General features: G+C 35.4%; 3 protein-coding genes across 13 annotated transcripts in view; 2 read left to right on the forward strand and 1 right to left on the reverse strand.

The window, feature by feature from the left end:
* The window catches only part of LOC143460520 (intermembrane lipid transfer protein VPS13A-like), a 36,969-nt gene extending 36,135 nt beyond the window's left edge, over positions 1–834 (forward strand). For all 8 annotated transcript variants that reach the window (XM_076958055.1, XM_076958050.1, XM_076958056.1 and 5 more), the window contains one exon: positions 73–834. In XM_076958055.1, coding sequence (XP_076814170.1) covers positions 73–180 — 108 coding nt within the window. In that variant the 3' untranslated portion in view covers positions 181–834. The remainder of the gene's footprint in view (positions 1–72) is intronic.
* Positions 640–11,518, reverse strand: LOC143460522 (NACHT and WD repeat domain-containing protein 2-like). Of its 2 annotated transcripts, XM_076958059.1 has the most exons (29): positions 10,909–11,423; positions 10,733–10,838; positions 10,257–10,379; positions 9,975–10,063; positions 9,774–9,881; positions 9,456–9,653; positions 9,217–9,343; positions 8,903–9,129; positions 8,613–8,794; positions 8,294–8,489; positions 7,983–8,145; positions 7,347–7,566; positions 7,096–7,238; positions 6,876–6,945; positions 5,451–6,528; positions 5,251–5,353; positions 5,032–5,177; positions 4,807–4,936; positions 4,507–4,636; positions 4,116–4,358; positions 3,587–3,772; positions 3,171–3,504; positions 2,867–3,016; positions 2,615–2,773; positions 2,316–2,492; positions 2,053–2,239; positions 1,468–1,573; positions 1,275–1,395; positions 640–1,150 (listed from the first exon to the last, which is right to left on the reverse strand). In XM_076958059.1, the coding sequence occupies exons 1-29, from the start codon at positions 10,972–10,974 to the stop codon at positions 1,046–1,048; spliced, it is 5,373 nt and encodes a 1,790-aa protein (XP_076814174.1). In that variant the 5' UTR covers positions 10,975–11,423; the 3' UTR covers positions 640–1,045. The 2 variants fall into 2 exon arrangements, 1 of the variants encoding a protein (XP_076814174.1); XR_013117896.1 differs by lacking the exons at positions 640–1,150; positions 1,275–1,395; positions 1,468–1,573; positions 2,053–2,239; positions 2,316–2,492 and having other exon boundaries at positions 2,634–2,773; positions 3,200–3,504; positions 10,909–11,518.
* Positions 11,519–12,521: 1,003 nt separating this feature from the next.
* On the forward strand, positions 12,522–14,944 carry LOC143459833 (zygote arrest protein 1-like). 3 transcript variants are annotated; one of them, XM_076957128.1, is made up of 10 exons: positions 12,522–12,787; positions 12,858–12,952; positions 13,040–13,181; positions 13,325–13,399; positions 13,455–13,564; positions 13,799–13,931; positions 14,008–14,081; positions 14,193–14,294; positions 14,360–14,530; positions 14,675–14,944. In XM_076957128.1, exons 1-10 carry the CDS (start codon positions 12,736–12,738, stop codon positions 14,798–14,800), a joined length of 1,080 nt encoding a protein of 359 aa, XP_076813243.1. In that variant the 5' UTR covers positions 12,522–12,735; the 3' UTR covers positions 14,801–14,944. The 3 variants fall into 3 exon arrangements, with proteins under 3 accessions (XP_076813243.1, XP_076813244.1, XP_076813245.1); XM_076957129.1 differs by having other exon boundaries at positions 12,861–12,952; XM_076957130.1 differs by lacking the exon at positions 13,325–13,399.
* Positions 14,945–15,547: the final 603 nt, after the last annotated feature.

Genomic DNA, 15,547 nt, shown 5'->3' on the forward strand with positions numbered 1-15,547 from the left:
GCAATACCAAACATTATCTATTTTATAAAGTAACTCCGCCCGTGAATGTTTTATCTGGGTTATGTTGTGCAGTATATTCTGAAGAAGATTCTTGTGCAATGGAAAAGAGCAACTACAGGCTCCATATCATCATATGACAGTCCTGCATCATCTACTGAAGAGCACACAGGCAAAAATTGATAATGTATTTTTACTCTTGACCGAGTAGATATTTAATTATAAAACAATCCGATCGTATCTGTACAGCCATATGTATTGCGGAGTCATTGCGAATGCTTGTATTTGCTGTAAAACAATTTAAAATATATTGATGAATGATGTGACAGAATTAACACTGCTAAATTATATTACTGAAATCTTTACTTGGTAATTTGTTAGTAGTCGGATGTTGAAAATAGTTTTATTTCTTCCTGTGCTTTATACAATGAAAAATCGTATCATAAATTCTAAATGTTTATACTTCTTTCTCACATCCATTTGCTGTTTAATCTAAATTTAACCCATCATGGCCAAATTTCTGAAAAAAAGTTTTAGAACACCATGTTACTAAGTTGCAAACCTTTACTGACTCACTTATACTGTTTAACGGCTGTACTCTTAATGGTGCAATTCTCTAATAATGTTATTAACTATATGCTGTGACCGGTTAGCTGCATTTATTATAATTATTTTCAGTGTTATACATAGTACTCACATCATTTCATTGTCAATTAATGAATGCAAATATGTATGAAATATTTCACTTATTAATTTCAAGCTTGCCTTGCGCATTTTGTTAATGTCATGTCCTGTTCAAACATGCTATGTCTGAAATACAGAGATTAACCAGGTGTATACCTATTGTATGTTTTTACAATAAGAAAATTATTGAGAGTTAATCATCAGTCCTAGAGCATTTAAAACATGTTAACAATTTTTTGAAATTGGAGTTTCAGGTAATATTGTTTGTAAAATTTATGCAGCAGATTATGCAAACATTTTAACATTGTCCTGACACAAAGCATTTCTTAACACTTGAACGTGTTATCCTCCCACTTGTTGATATTCACATGAAGACTTTCACTTTACTACTGTTGCTGATACGGGACATATTGACAGATTTGTTAGTTGGCTGCTGATTGGTCTTTGATCGAGGAATATGAACAGATACCTGTAACAAAGTCATTAATAATTAATTTGCAGTGTCAGTGTGTTTGGCTTACTGCAACCGGTAAATAATGGTTCCAGCATGCCAAGTGTTCACTTTTTGTAGTACTGCAAAAAGAAACTTTTACATGGTGTCCGCTACTTGAAGAAATCTGTGGTAAAGATTTATTGCGAGGATTTTGATCATGAGATCTACCCAAAAAAGCATGCATTTCTTGGGATGGTGGGATTGGATATAGTAAGTCGTACCTGCAAAAAATGTAAATGGTTTATAAGTTTCAAAATTTTTTGAAGCAAACACTGCTTACACTAACTATTTACTTGGGCTCATTTGAATGCCAGACTTGGTCAACCTTTTTCTTGCTGCAAAGCAACTTTCTAGTAATAGCTTTAGGTCCATTTTTAAGCTGAATGGATGACTTGGTATCTGAAAACAAAATGGTACCAGTATATAGATTTTAATTACTATTTTTACAAAGTACTTTCACTGGTAAAAAATTTTTTTACTGTTTTGGTATGATACTGTTATGGTAGTTTTACAAAGTAGGAAGAGTCAACCTTAAAAACCAAATGTTTGTGATTGAAGCAATACACACAAAAATCATAGTTATTTGTTGGTTTAAACAAATTTTTTTCGGACAACAGGCATTTGTCCTGCAGACTAAATGCAAACAAATAAATGGTAAAATCATTCAAGATGTTATCACTTGATATTTTATCATTTATTCATTTGTATTTACTTTGAAGAAGGACAAATGCTTATTTCTGAAACATGTTAGTTTAAACCTGTAAATATAATTGATTCCTGCATTTTTTGATTTAATCGCAACTACTTGATTTCAATTTTGTGTCTGCAAACTGATATCATGCTGAGAGACAAAATCAGATTTTATGGCTATTACTTACCTGGTTTAACCATAGTAAAAACCACTACACGTCCTTCATCCAAACCAATTGCCACCGCTTGATCAGTTTTGGCAACATGCATGCAGGTAGGTGTGCCTTCTAAAGGGTACGTTGACATACTACGATCAGAAGTTGTTCTTATCACTACTAAGTGATATTGTCTTTTCTCACTGCTTCCAATGTTGTTCTAGGTGTGAGAAGTAGATTAAGTTTATTTGCATTTTCTGTAGAAATTAAGAAGCATGATGTTGCCATAAACTTACATTTGAAGTTTGCATGCTGATATAAACTATATCCAGCCCATCGTGGGTAATGCACATCAAAACCGGGATGCCAAAGGTGTCAATTGTACATAGCTTTCCATGCCTAACTTTTAATACTTTTATTGTGTGCTGATCATCCAGCATTGTCAAAATTGCACCTGTGTCACTGACACAGACCTATGTTTAAAATGCTAGAGAAGTTTATCGTCTGTGAATGCACTGAGCTTTGTAAACAGATCATAAAGTAGCTGCCATAATTACTACATTTATTTAGTGATATGCAAATAATAAATTGTTACATTATTCATCTCATTGTTTTTCATGTCCACCGAAAAAAGTTTTGTTTCTTCTGGAACATTCCAAACTATGACATTATTATGGTTATCTAAAGATAGAACATGGTCATTTCCTGTCAGCGCATGTAACATCACAATCTCAGCATCGGGTACCCATAAAATCTACAATTAAAACATGAAAAAGGTATTGACAAAATGTAGGTTTTGAAAATTTACGACAAACTGCCGTATACTTGTAGGCAGGTGAAACTTTACCTTTGCCAGTAAACCTGTCCACAAACTGATGGCATATAATTTTCCGTCGTGTGAAATCCCAGTTAAAAATGTATTTTTGAAAGTAACTTGTGGCTGCATGAGTGAATAGTTAAATGTGCATATAACCTGTGCTGTGTTTATCCTCCAGACCTAAATAAATAGTAATTTTGGTTGTTGTGCCATGTTTGTTTTCTGAAGTATTGGGAATTGATAATATTTTCTTCATAACTTTAGGAAACGCTTATCCAAGTTTAAATTACATTAAAGAAATGAATGCAGCAAATAATACTTCATTTGTGGTTACCCGAGAAGCATCATTGAGTTGGTCATTACCATGATCCCTTTTAAATATTGATATAATCAACTGCTCATTGAAAGTTAGCAAAAGGTTTTCTACTGGTGGCCCTTGTATTTTGAAAATGCTTTCTCCACTCTGTATATCCCAAACATATTGATACCCTAATGCATCAGCAGAGATGATTTGCATTTTCCATACTGTAGCTGTGCAGTGTTCAACATTAGCTTCATGTTTCAACTGGTAAGCTATATCTCCATTTACTGTGTTCCATACTGTCAGCTTATCACTACCATCCATAGTTACTGTTTGATTTCCAATGCAGTGCACTTTCAATATTTTTCTAGCAAAACAATTGATGTAAAAATACATTAACATTTCAAATTAACACATGTTCTCTATAACTGTTGCTAGTTCATCCTTACCTGCCCAACATAGTTAAGGTATTAACCATTGGCAAGTTTTTCATATCCCAGATTTTGATGCAGTTGTCTTCAGACAATGTGATTATCCATGTTAATTCATCTTGTGATTGGATGGAAGGAGCCCAGGCTGTGCAGATACAACTTGTATGACCATCCAACATAGATGAGCAAGAGACGGTGCCTTCCCTAAAAATATACAAATTTTGATATGTTTTTTCTACTCTGTATCATTAAAAAATTTTGTTACATTTCCAGTTTATTAGATAGTTTATAGTTATATGTTATCTGCATCAAATGAATGTCAGAGAATGTTATTTCAAATTTAACTTGTTACTTGGATTGTAGTGTGGATGTCTGATATGATATCAGAATAGTTATTTATGCAGTGTGGAAGCCTTTGCAAGCTTTTATTTTATTTTTTTTAGTCTTGCTTGAATCTGATACTTCTCACCAGCAGTAGTAATCAATAATGACATTAAGGATATATGTGGAGCAATTAACCTACCTTACTATATTAGTCAAATCTTACTTGGAAATGTTCCAAACGTAAATACTGAAATCATTTTCAAGGATAACAAGCAATTGATGTTCTTGGTTGGTAAAATATGCAGATTTAAAAGCTTCATTGCGGCGGTGGGGAATTATGCATTTCGTTTTCCATTCCTGCAAATTCCATATATCTATTTCTGTTGCCTTTACCACAGCCAACGAATGTTTGTTGTTTGATGCAGATGAATGTATTACATCAAAGCATCGCTCATGGTCAGATGACCTAGTTTTGAACAGTTTCAAGTCGTTTAAGGTGAGCATGTACAGTTTAGACAACATCTAAATTGGTGGGATCACTTTGTAACACAGGTCATGCAGAAATTCATGTTGTTAATTGATCTAGAAAGTTTAATTTTGCGTAACATTTATACCTGGAGTCTAGTTCAAATGCATGTGTAAAGATTGTATTAGAAACTGGTTTCCATACATGAACAAATCCACCAGAGAAAACGGTTATTAAATAGCCATTTAAGTTGGTAAAGAAATTCCTTATACTTCCACCTATAACAACAATATCATTTAAATAGAACAATATCTTCACTGTGTTTTCTGTGAAGGTAAAAACAATTAGTATTTCTTATAGAATCTAATTAAACTTTATGAAATAACTCATGTAAAGCGTTAATGATGTGTTATTAAATATACAGATAGGCTATTTAATTATTACATACTGCTAGATATTTCCGATGGTTCCAATTTAGCAATAACATGTGCCGTTGTTATGCTGAAGACAGTTATGGTTTTTGGCATGTTGAGTGCAAAAATGTATTGTTCATCACTTGACAATACGCACTCATGTACCTAAAGAATTATTATGTGGTCTGTGGTCTGAATTTAAATTCACTTTTTAGCGTGACCTGCAGCATAGTGTAGTGCCTAGCTTGCATAGTGCTTACCAGAGTTTTAATTGGAAAGACAGCAAGTAGGGCTGCTGTTTTGATTTCAATCGCAAGTAAATGGTGAGTGCTGTTTTTAATCCACACCACAACTAAAGATACACCAACTGCTGCTTTGATATCTTGAACAGGTATGGGTTTATGTTCTGCACATTTTTTGTATATTAAATTTACTTAGATCCGATTTTAGTAGAGCATGGTGCACATTGCTATCGATACCTGAGTCAAAGTACCCTTGAAGAGAAATCTTATTCAAACAATGAGATGTGCTTTCATCCAAAAAGTACAAATTTTGAAGTTTTCCACTTAAAATGATGATAAACTAAAAACAAACTTTGATGAATGTTAGTAAATAATATAAAAACATTTTATGCCGATGTTTGACATATTCATTGCTAAATCTTAATTTCACCACTTACCTCATGGTCATCTGATATTTTCATCCACTCAATTTCTTCATTGAATACGATTTCACGTAACAAGTCCCCATTTGTCATGTCATACATTTTTAAATGTTTTCCACTGCAGTATGTTATATTCATAGAAGAGCTGGTTTCATAGGCCAAAACACTTCTGATCATTTTGTTTTCAGTTAATGACACCTTGAGTGGTGCACCTGGAGATTGTGCATGTATCCCTGCAGGCAGGAGACAGGTTATATCAGGCCTATTTTCTGTGCATTGTACCATTAGTTTTTTAAGGGATGGAAATTTATATAAAAGTGGCATAATTCTGCTAAAGAGTTCTCCAGGTAGAATGTTTACTGATTGATGCAAAAGACCCAGTGCTAAGCGTATTGCACGTTCTATAACTACAAGAGAGCGGTCATTGTAAATCTTGAATGCTTTCTCCAGGAAAAACAGTGTGTGAACAATACTCAGAGAGCGAGAAACTGCTGAAAGCCAATACAGGTTTGTATAACACAGTTCCATAGCTTTGCTCTGGTTATTTTGATCCAAAAAATGCTGATGAATTGCTAAGGCAACATGAACAGTTTTTAAAGGCACGTTTTGATTTGTTGGATAAAGGCCATTCTTTAAGTATTCATTATAATAATGAATAAGAGACGTTTTTGTAGTTTTATATGCTTCTGGTTTCTTCAAGTATAATGATTCTATGACAGACTTAACAATTTTATTTGACCAACAATATAATTGGCACCCAGCGATGACTTTAGACATGAGTATGGAAGACATATCTTCTAACAGATTGGACAGTGAAAATGTGAGAATACTTCGAAGCTGACCAGCAGTAGCCATTGACTTGGAAGTAGCTCTTAACTTGCCAGTTAGCTCAGTCTGTACAGCTCGGTATGTCCAAAGTATTTCTACCATTTCTTGCTCAGTTAACCCATACTTTGCAGCAGTAATGAGCCTTGCTGTTACCTGTACTATATACTGACCATGTCGTTGTTGCAAAATTACCATGTACTGTCTAATGGCATCGGACTCGTTTTCTCCAATTGTGCTTTGTGTTACATCTTTTGAGGATTTCCATCTAAAAATATGGAAATATAGAAATTTTGTGTTAAATTGATCTTTTTGTTATGTTGTATGAGAGGATGCCCTATACATCGATCAAAAAAGTAAATTGAATCGATCACACACCAATAAAAGACTGTTAATGACATTGGCCTGCTATCAGTTTCATTTTATATGCAAGAAAGTTGTTCCACTGTTTAAACATTTTATGAGTTGATTGTTTAAATAACTAAATACATCAACCATTGGTTTGAGGACTGGATTGTTCGACCATTTTGACCTGAACATTGTAAATGTTGCTTGTCAAACTAAAAAGTTTAGACACCCCTGGTATATGTTCTTTCATATATTGATTTTGCATACCTGACTGCATGTGTGTAAACTATATGTGCCATACATGGGGTGGTATGTATGATTCCATCTTTTTGTAAACCTAAAAACAAACAAATGTTTTCTAACAACTTTTGAATTCTATCAGGAATAAAAAGTAGGGCTTTAAAATTCCCAAAATAGATTTTCGCAGGACATCAGCAAGGTGTTTATTGTATATAGGTTTGGACTTGCATTTAGTTTTAAGCTTTACCTTTTGAAATTGCCCTTTGAATAGCAAACACATGCTGTCCTGATGTCATTTTACGGTTTGTTGATGCCAGCATGTTTCTCAAGAATTTGCTGTATTCTTTTTGTGACAATAAGGGGTGATACTTGATGTTTAGGTTTAAATCTCTGTGTGTTACAGTAAATCAATCAAAAATGACGTGAATAAGTTAAAATATCTCTATTAGTGTTTTTTTAAATACAAATTTAAATTTCAAAAAATGGAAAATCGATTACTTTGAATTTCTTGTAATGAAGGAGAACACAGAGCTATTTGTGTCAATAGACAAAATAATTTTTGCATAGTCTGGCAGTTGTATTGGTAGCCAAGATGACAAGTTAATGTGTTCATCAACGTCTAACAAATTTTCCAGGCCATCCAGAAAAATAATTATAGGCTGATTAATAGTAGCTTCTTTCAATATTGACATCAATTTACTTCGTTGATGAGTAACATCTGAAAAACATAATTTCACACTTTGATGATGTCAAATGTTGTTTGCTCAAATGATGGCAACCAATGCTGAGATGGAAATTCTGTTCCTCTAACCAGCAATATGTTAACAGTAAACCATTTTTATATTTTGGCAATGGAATTTCATTTTATAGCCATTCAAGTGGAATACCATGTTAATTCATACTACTGTGTATTTGAAACTTAAAGCACTCAAAATAACCTGTTTTGAAAATAATTAAATGCTTCTGTAAAGATTTCCGATAAACCTATTTTTAATTAAAAATAAAGCAGATAAAATTAAAGTGGTAATTATATGTACATTTAAGGTACTATACATACCTGTCAGTAATATATCTAATTTTCTACGATTTCTGTCTACAATAATTTTTACAATGGCACCAGAAGCTTTGTTGTACCTGTGCACCATGGACCTGGTGCCTCCTGATCCCTTCCTAAGCTTGCTGTAAGTTGTATGCAAAGACTATGCAGAAGCAGAGGAATGTAGGAGCTGGTGCATGTTTGGCCAAGAAATCTTACAGCCATTATGGGCTCACAATCTTTTTCAAACCACAAAGCAATCTGAGAAGTAAGAAGACGCTTTCTAGAAAGTGTGTTGGATTTTGTTTATCTTGGACTCAACATAAAAACAATCCACCTATGTGATGTATAGATTAGAATTTAAAGTTCTAAATACAGTATATTTTATATATTTGGTATTGTAACTAACCTCAGACGCTGCAGCTGCTGTTATGAAGGTCTTTCCTGATCCGCTTTGGCCATGCACAATGAGAGGATTAACACATGGCCCACAGATGTAATCCTGGATCAATTTCAAGGTATTGGATGGAAGCTTGCAATAGTTATGGTAAAGATGCTTTGCAATCAAGCAGTGACAAAGGGCTTCTTTGTAAGAATTTTCTTTGCTTTGTATTAGAATAAACATTAAATGAAAAATAATTGTTATTGCATTTTATCAATACTTGTGAATGATAGAAGGTTATGGGGCTTTATTTATTGCAAGATGATGGCGATACCATGTCACTTACTAAACCTCTTTTATGTATTTAGAAGTTGTTTCCGTGACCACTATTTGCAGTTGATGACAAAAGTCATCAAGATATGTATTGTGAATCTCTTTTTTCAAGCCCACTTGTGGTACCCAGTCAACAGAACATTTGTAAACTTGAAGTTCACCATCAGCTACTGCAACTCTTTCAGGAATCCAACACTGTACAGAAGTGAATTGGTTAATTGCTTTGCAGCAATGCAAAATAAAACTTTGCATGTTTTGACCAATCTACACTCACTGATTGAGTTGAATTGGTTTGAGTTATACCTCTCTGATTGAATGCAGAGTTGCCTGAGCATCAGCATCCAGCATATCTTCAGTAACATACAACGAAGATTTTTCTTCGTTAACTCCCATAATATCCAGATAGGGATGGACTCGATTGAAGTTCATGTCTGTGTCCATGGACGTGATTGTTCTAAGATAGCAAACACACTTCCTGGCTTCCCCCTTGGATGAAGTGTGAATTCCCTCTTGTAGTTCAGCTTGTAGATCTGGAAAGTTTGATTTTTATTACTATAGTTTTAAGTTTGTTGCACCTCATCTAGTGTAGCAAACAAGGCGATAAAATGGTATCCTACTTGAAACGAGAAATAAATTGGCTTGGTCGTCGGTTATTGCTTTGCAGTGGAATGCTCGAAGCGCAGCATCATGGAAAAGATTTTGAAGCTTTTTCGCAAGTGTGGCACCGCTTGTACTGAAAGTACTCTTCAACAAAAATAGTTATGCAATGCTGTCTTATCTAACATTTTTAAAGTTCACGCAAAATCATGGTTTTTTATATGTTTAGTCATTTTAGTATTTATCATTGCCGTCTTACCTGAAGTTTTAAAATACTGGATCCATGTTTTAGCACGTAAACTGGCGGTGTTGCGTTTTCATCCCGTTCGTAATTCAATTCCAGGAGCCGAGCGTTTGGAAAACCTGATGCATACGCAACCTTCAGTAGGGCCTCAAAGAGCTGTAGATTTATTTCCTTTGGTACGTGTGGACACCAATATTTATGACCTACAAGAGCCTGCGGTTTAAGAGCATAATCAGAAATTCATAAAATGCGAGCAGTTTGCTTCGTAGTATCGATTTAATTGTATCTGGCGTATTCAATAATAACTTGCTTGAAAAGGTATGACAAAATTACCACAAAACACGTAGCAGCCGATCGTTGTTTACACAACTGGATTTCACGTAAACGTTTTTCTTGCGATACCAAAGCCCCTTCGTCCGGTCCGACGTTTAGATCTACTATCTGAAAATAAGTGTGGTTTCGTTAGTTACCTGTAGGCTAAGGCTAACTTACTTATTTACGTAGGCTATCACTCAAAAAGAATTTACAAGATACCTGACATTCCACGTCATGACGTTCGCGACAATATTGCTGGAGTTTTGGTACAACTTGATTCCATAAAACACTCTTTTCTAAATTGGAATCTAATAAACAAACTTTCTTGTTTTACTTTAATTAACATGATTGTAGAATGTAGAAGCACAAATATTTCCGCTTACGCCATGTAAGTGTATTGTGAACCTAACTGGATGTGATTTCTCAAAACCAAATAGCCTACTCAAGAGATTTACTATTGTCTTACAATAACGAAGTAACATGCACATCTCATTTATATACCTGTAGGGTTAGAAGAAAAATATATTCTGACGATTGCCTGCTTTGGCGGTGATATTCCCTCTAATTTACCAATAAGTACATTGCGATCGAGTTCATTTCGAGACCCGACACATGTCAAGAATTCTAATGAAAAACGTATGTTAGACATGACACCTCTCTCATACTTCTATGATACCGTTAAAACAGATTTTATCGAATTGTTATTATGTTCATTATCAACTTTCTCGTGCTACTTAAAATTTTTAAACTCTGGCTGTTTAAAATCGTCAATTTTGAGGCTTCAATAGATTGAATATGAAACTATTACCTTGGAAAAAAGTGTATGCTATACTAGAAAACTCAATGAAATACAGTAATTGGCTAATGTGCTGAACAATTCACTTTTGTAAGCCGAAATCATTGTTTTGGTGCGCACGCAAGTCTTCAATAAACTTATATTAAGCACTTTTTAATCTAAATAAAATTGGTTTTTCTACCTGTTGAAGAACAAGCTTCGGAAACAGATGTCGAAAAATAACACTGCGAGCTTTTTGTTGGTTTCTTCAACCATCGTTTTTCGCTCACTTGGTGTTGTTGCTGTATCTACAACATTAGAAAACGTAGCAAAATATATTTTGAAAGATTATTTTTACTCTTCGCAACCGTCTCGTACTTCGATCTTTTTTATAGTACCCTGCGATCTTGGTTTTATTGTTTTCTTCACTCTCGTCGCCTGCATTGCTCTGAAGTATTACAAAATATTGCTAGTTTCAAATATATCCGCATAAATTTGGCTGGTCACTTTTGGGAAATAAAAAGTTTTCAAGTATTTGTAAGTCGAGTTGACTAGATTTTCAGGCTGGCTAATTGTTTTGGCTTGATTTCCGTGTCTTAGCAAATAGCATATAGCTGGCTGTCTTGGCGCTCATTTTCTATTCGAGGCAATGTAAATTTGCTGACAATAATATATGCCTGTGGTTGAAAAGTAACCATTGTTATATAGTATACTATAATTTAGGTATGTATGTTACAAATAAGCATAGGAACGCTCATAAATAATTTATCAAGTATCACTTTTGTTAACCTTACTTATCTGGAATTATGAGCTACTTATCTGTTAGTACCTGTCGTCTTCCCGTAAACTCATTGTCATTACACTTTACTTTGCTACCTGCAAAACTCCGCCACTATTTTTAACGCTGAGTAAACGATGAAGATTTCGCCTCAGGCCTAGCATAAACCATAATGTGGTTTAACCACCCAAATTTGAACTTAGAAGATTGCCCACTATATCACTAATCGAGGATTACTACTGGTAATGCTATGGGACAAGTCGAGATCCAAAAAAATGAGTCGCTCTTGTTACAGAACGATTTAATGAAGAAGAATATGACTCCTAAACATACGGCTATAAACGAACCTGTTACCGAAAATTAAATCGAACATCGCCACGGACGTTAAAGTCATGTGAATGTGGTAAGTTTGAAAGTCAATTGTTGGCCGTCGCGCTATTGCGTTAAAATTTTTAAAACTCTCTACAACATGTGTATGGCATTATGAATGAGTTACTCACAATTCCAAAAAGCACATCACGACAATAGGATTAAGCATAGGATTAAGGATGTTCTTTAAACATAGTACTAAGCTAATGTTGATTTCACGCGTGTCCAAGTTACTGAAGATAACGCGAATTTAATGTACAGTTCTATGTGCCACATGAAACATTTTAATGGCACAATGATATTTTTTCGGTTTTGTATTACATGCAAACCAGTTATACGAACAAGCACAACTTTGTATTGTATGATTGCACTAATCGCTTCGTCATGTTAACCAGTACAGTCAACAGAGATTGCATTCCAAAACAAATTTGTCCACAAACACACAATAAAAGACATCAAGGAATAATTATATTATTAAGCAAACGTTAAGCAGTTAGGCTACCTGGTAAACTATCTTTATGATTTTTCGGATAGAAACTGTGAATGTAAATGCATCATTGTAAAACAGAAAAAATGTGGCATTAGCCTATAACTACAGTACAGCAGCCAATAACGTGTATGGCATATCGCATCTTTTTGTTTTGACTCTTGAACGGAAATAATGTTTTGCACTCAGCGGTCGAGGTAAAAGTGAATCAACTAGATCATCCATACCTGAATATCGTACAAAACTGGTTAAATCTGGATCCTTGCTCTTTAAACTGACAACTTTAACCATCGACAAATTTCCCTTTAAGCATTCCAGTCGATATCAAACGTAATTTCGAAATTCTTCCCCGACGTCCCGCGCGTGACTTGCTTCGTTAGTTGATGGAAGATGAAGGCACAGTTTTACGTTGCTTAAGATCTAGTCGACAAAAAAGCTGGAACGTTGTGAGATCGTTTGCTTGAGAAAAGATGCATATGAAGAAATTACTGCAGCATACCTAAATGGTGTAGAATTTTTTGTGGCAGTATAATCCTATAGCAGTACATTTTACAATTGTTAAGAAAAAACAATGGCGGCACAATCAGCCTTTCGATTGTCCATAAATGAAAAGACGTCAAAAGGTGAGAAATTTCTTACTTCGTGAAGTCATGTTAGAGGTTTACAATAATTTTCATAGCCACAACTTTTCAGCAGCGTTGGCAAGTACTGGCATCACTAAAGGCGTTGAAGTCGATTCCACATTACATGCAAACTGCCCGATAAAAACGCCCAATTTCTTATGGCAGGTTGGTTATTTGTGTAGCAATATAGGTTGTTAAAAATAAATATATCGCCATACTATCGAAATAACCGTGTCTGTCCGGTATGCGCAGAACCTGTCACCAGAGTTGCGAGCGGAAGCTATACGCCGCGCTCAGTTAGTCCAGTTATTTAAACAAGTTAACCCAGACCTACAGCTGTGCAGACGATCCACAAGTGATGCTGCGGTCCAAGCAAAACCTACGTTGGAGAAAGGTAAATATTTTTAAAACAAATTTCAGCAACATTTCTTACCTATAGCAATTGTAATCTGTACAGTGTACAATTTAAGTTAATCTTTACGACCATCTGTATATTTATGTACACATCTGTCTGTCAATGTTTTATCATTACTACAGGAATACAAGTACCTGACATTCGCTTTGATTATGGTACCGGAAGAAAATTTAAACCTAGAAATGTGACATTTGGAGGTTGGTTGTGTCTTTTATTGCAGTTAATGTAATTTATGAACCAGCTTGTATTTAGGTTTTGTTGGACCCGGTATAAGAATACAGCCTCGCCAAAGACTCGACCAAAGAAGCAATAACACAAATTACGTGTCTGCACGACAAATTCCAAGGTTTCCCCTTGCACCTGTAAGTACAATGGTAATGTCTATGTGATAAATGTAGTCTTACGTCAACAAATAATAAAATATATCTTCAAAAATTCAATTTTAACGTTGGTTTCTTTTCATGTCCGCCCCCAATCCCACTTAACTTGTTTGGTGCGATTGCTGCCATATCGCTTGGATAACTGGTATCGACGAAAACCTCAAAACCTCGTGACTTATACCTACTAATGCATTGGCTTCACTTGCTCACGCGTAGATTAACGCTAGCCACAACAGACAACCATGGATGCCTCCGTATAGATCAACACTTCGCGTCGATGCTCCTCCGCATACACCACGTAACGTGCGCATACAAGCACCGCCACCAGACAAATGCGAACCAACACAGTGTAAGTTAATTTGTAATGGATCTCCTTCGATTTTTGTGATGAAAAAAATCAATTTTGACTTCTGTTCTGCACGTAGTTGATGACAGGAGGGCTAAACTTTTAACAGCTTCCTCTGGCGGCCAGCTACCGGTCACAGAATTGAAGCAAACGGTGGGTATTAATGTGACTTATGTTAATCGAATATCAAGTGGTGGCACGTGTGACGAAAATATGATGTGCATAAAACGTACAAAAGCTTCAAATGTCGTGAAATGATTGCAGGAACAAGCCGATACCAAAACGGAAACGGAAAAGGAAAATATTAACAGAGATTCAGAAGAAGATGAAAAAGTTGAGGCGGACCAGAAAAGCAAAGATGATAAGGTTGCAATCGCGTTTGAAGTTGTTGATGTTAGATGCTTAAGGTATTCACAACTATTTCTCCTTAGATATCCAAGACCCGCTCGACATCGAGTGGGGATGAAGATTCGGTGGTCGTGGTTCTTGATGAGCCCAAGAAAGATCGAGATTTAGAAAAGAAATACGGGCAGTTCTTTTGCCGCAGATGTCTCCGCGGTTGGACAAGTAGAAACGTTTGGTGTGTTCGAGATACTTGCAAGGTAAACTTACCAACTGCTAAGAAGCGGCTGGCAGTTCCATACCACAGCGCTTGATTTAGTAGCCAACCTCGTTTGGGAGATAATATGCTCTTGTTTATGGTATTATCGTTTATGCATGTCATGCTTACAATTATTCTTTCCCAGGTCTACATAAAACAGACCTGCAACATGTGCAACAAAGTGGTTAATCCGTATTTGGTCTGCCATTTGCCAACAAACCCACAGAAGCATGTTCACTGGAGGTCAACACAAAGCGAGCTGATAGCATAAAGTTTACTACAGAAACTTAACGCCACACCAGCAATTGTCGATAACAGTTTACGGGACTCAAAAGTTTTGTTTGTTCGTGAAAATTTATGTTCACCAAACCTTGTGTTATAGATATGACTCCATACAATAAAAGTGTGAAACTTGTTGCCTGTATCTTGAATTCGTGACTTGAAATTAGGAAAGCTTAGAAGTATAAAGGATAAATAAACTACAGAAATATTAGCTAGAAATATACATTGCATTTTACATGCTAGACATACACATTGCACGTTTCACCTGCAAGCGAGAACATCATAAAATACAAAATCCGTGATTGGAAACACATAGCGGGAGCGAAATTCACAGATGCTTCTAGATTACAGGCTTATCTAATGAAAACACTGCTTAAAACAAACGTATTATGCTACATTATATTTTGTTAGAAAACTTGTTGAAGAAACCCCTCATGATCAATAGAGTTGAAGTCTGTAAAGAAGTCTTGGTCAATTTTGAAAAATGCTAAAATCTCTCGGAAACAGCAGCTTTAACGGCTGTAATATATTTTCCAGTTTTGTAAATAACTTCACTTGTCGGCTCGCTAACAAAGCGACCCGGGTTGGATACCCAGCGGCCTTACTATTGTAATGCCCTTGTTCCCGTCCAGCGTCCATAGCGAAAAGTGTCAAACACAAAAATATAATACTCGGAAATGCGTACAGACAAGCTCGATGACAATCGGGGCTCCGCAAACATCTCCGCGTTTTAGTC

Source organism: Clavelina lepadiformis, chromosome 5 (assembly GCF_947623445.1).
Source record: "Clavelina lepadiformis chromosome 5, kaClaLepa1.1, whole genome shotgun sequence".
In the NCBI taxonomy this organism is placed as follows: Eukaryota; Metazoa; Chordata; class Ascidiacea; order Aplousobranchia; family Clavelinidae; genus Clavelina; species Clavelina lepadiformis.

Coding starts and splice junctions, on each gene's coding strand:
- LOC143460522 (XM_076958059.1), bottom strand. CDS start 10,974: ATGCAGGCGACGAGAGTGAAGAAAACAATAAAACCAAGATCGCAGGGT. Junction 8,490..8,612: donor AAATACATAAAAGAGGTTTA/GTAAGTGACATG, acceptor TCTAATACAAAG/CAAAGAAAATTCTTACAAAG. Junction 3,505..3,586: donor ACCTTAACTATGTTGGGCAG/GTAAGGATGAAC, acceptor TTGTTTTGCTAG/AAAAATATTGAAAGTGCACT.
- LOC143459833 (XM_076957128.1), top strand. CDS start 12,736: ATGGCGGCACAATCAGCCTTTCGATTGTCCATAAATGAAAAGACGTCA. Junction 14,082..14,192: donor TCACAGAATTGAAGCAAACG/GTGGGTATTAAT, acceptor AAATGATTGCAG/GAACAAGCCGATACCAAAAC. Junction 14,295..14,359: donor AGAAAAGCAAAGATGATAAG/GTTGCAATCGCG, acceptor ATTTCTCCTTAG/ATATCCAAGACCCGCTCGAC.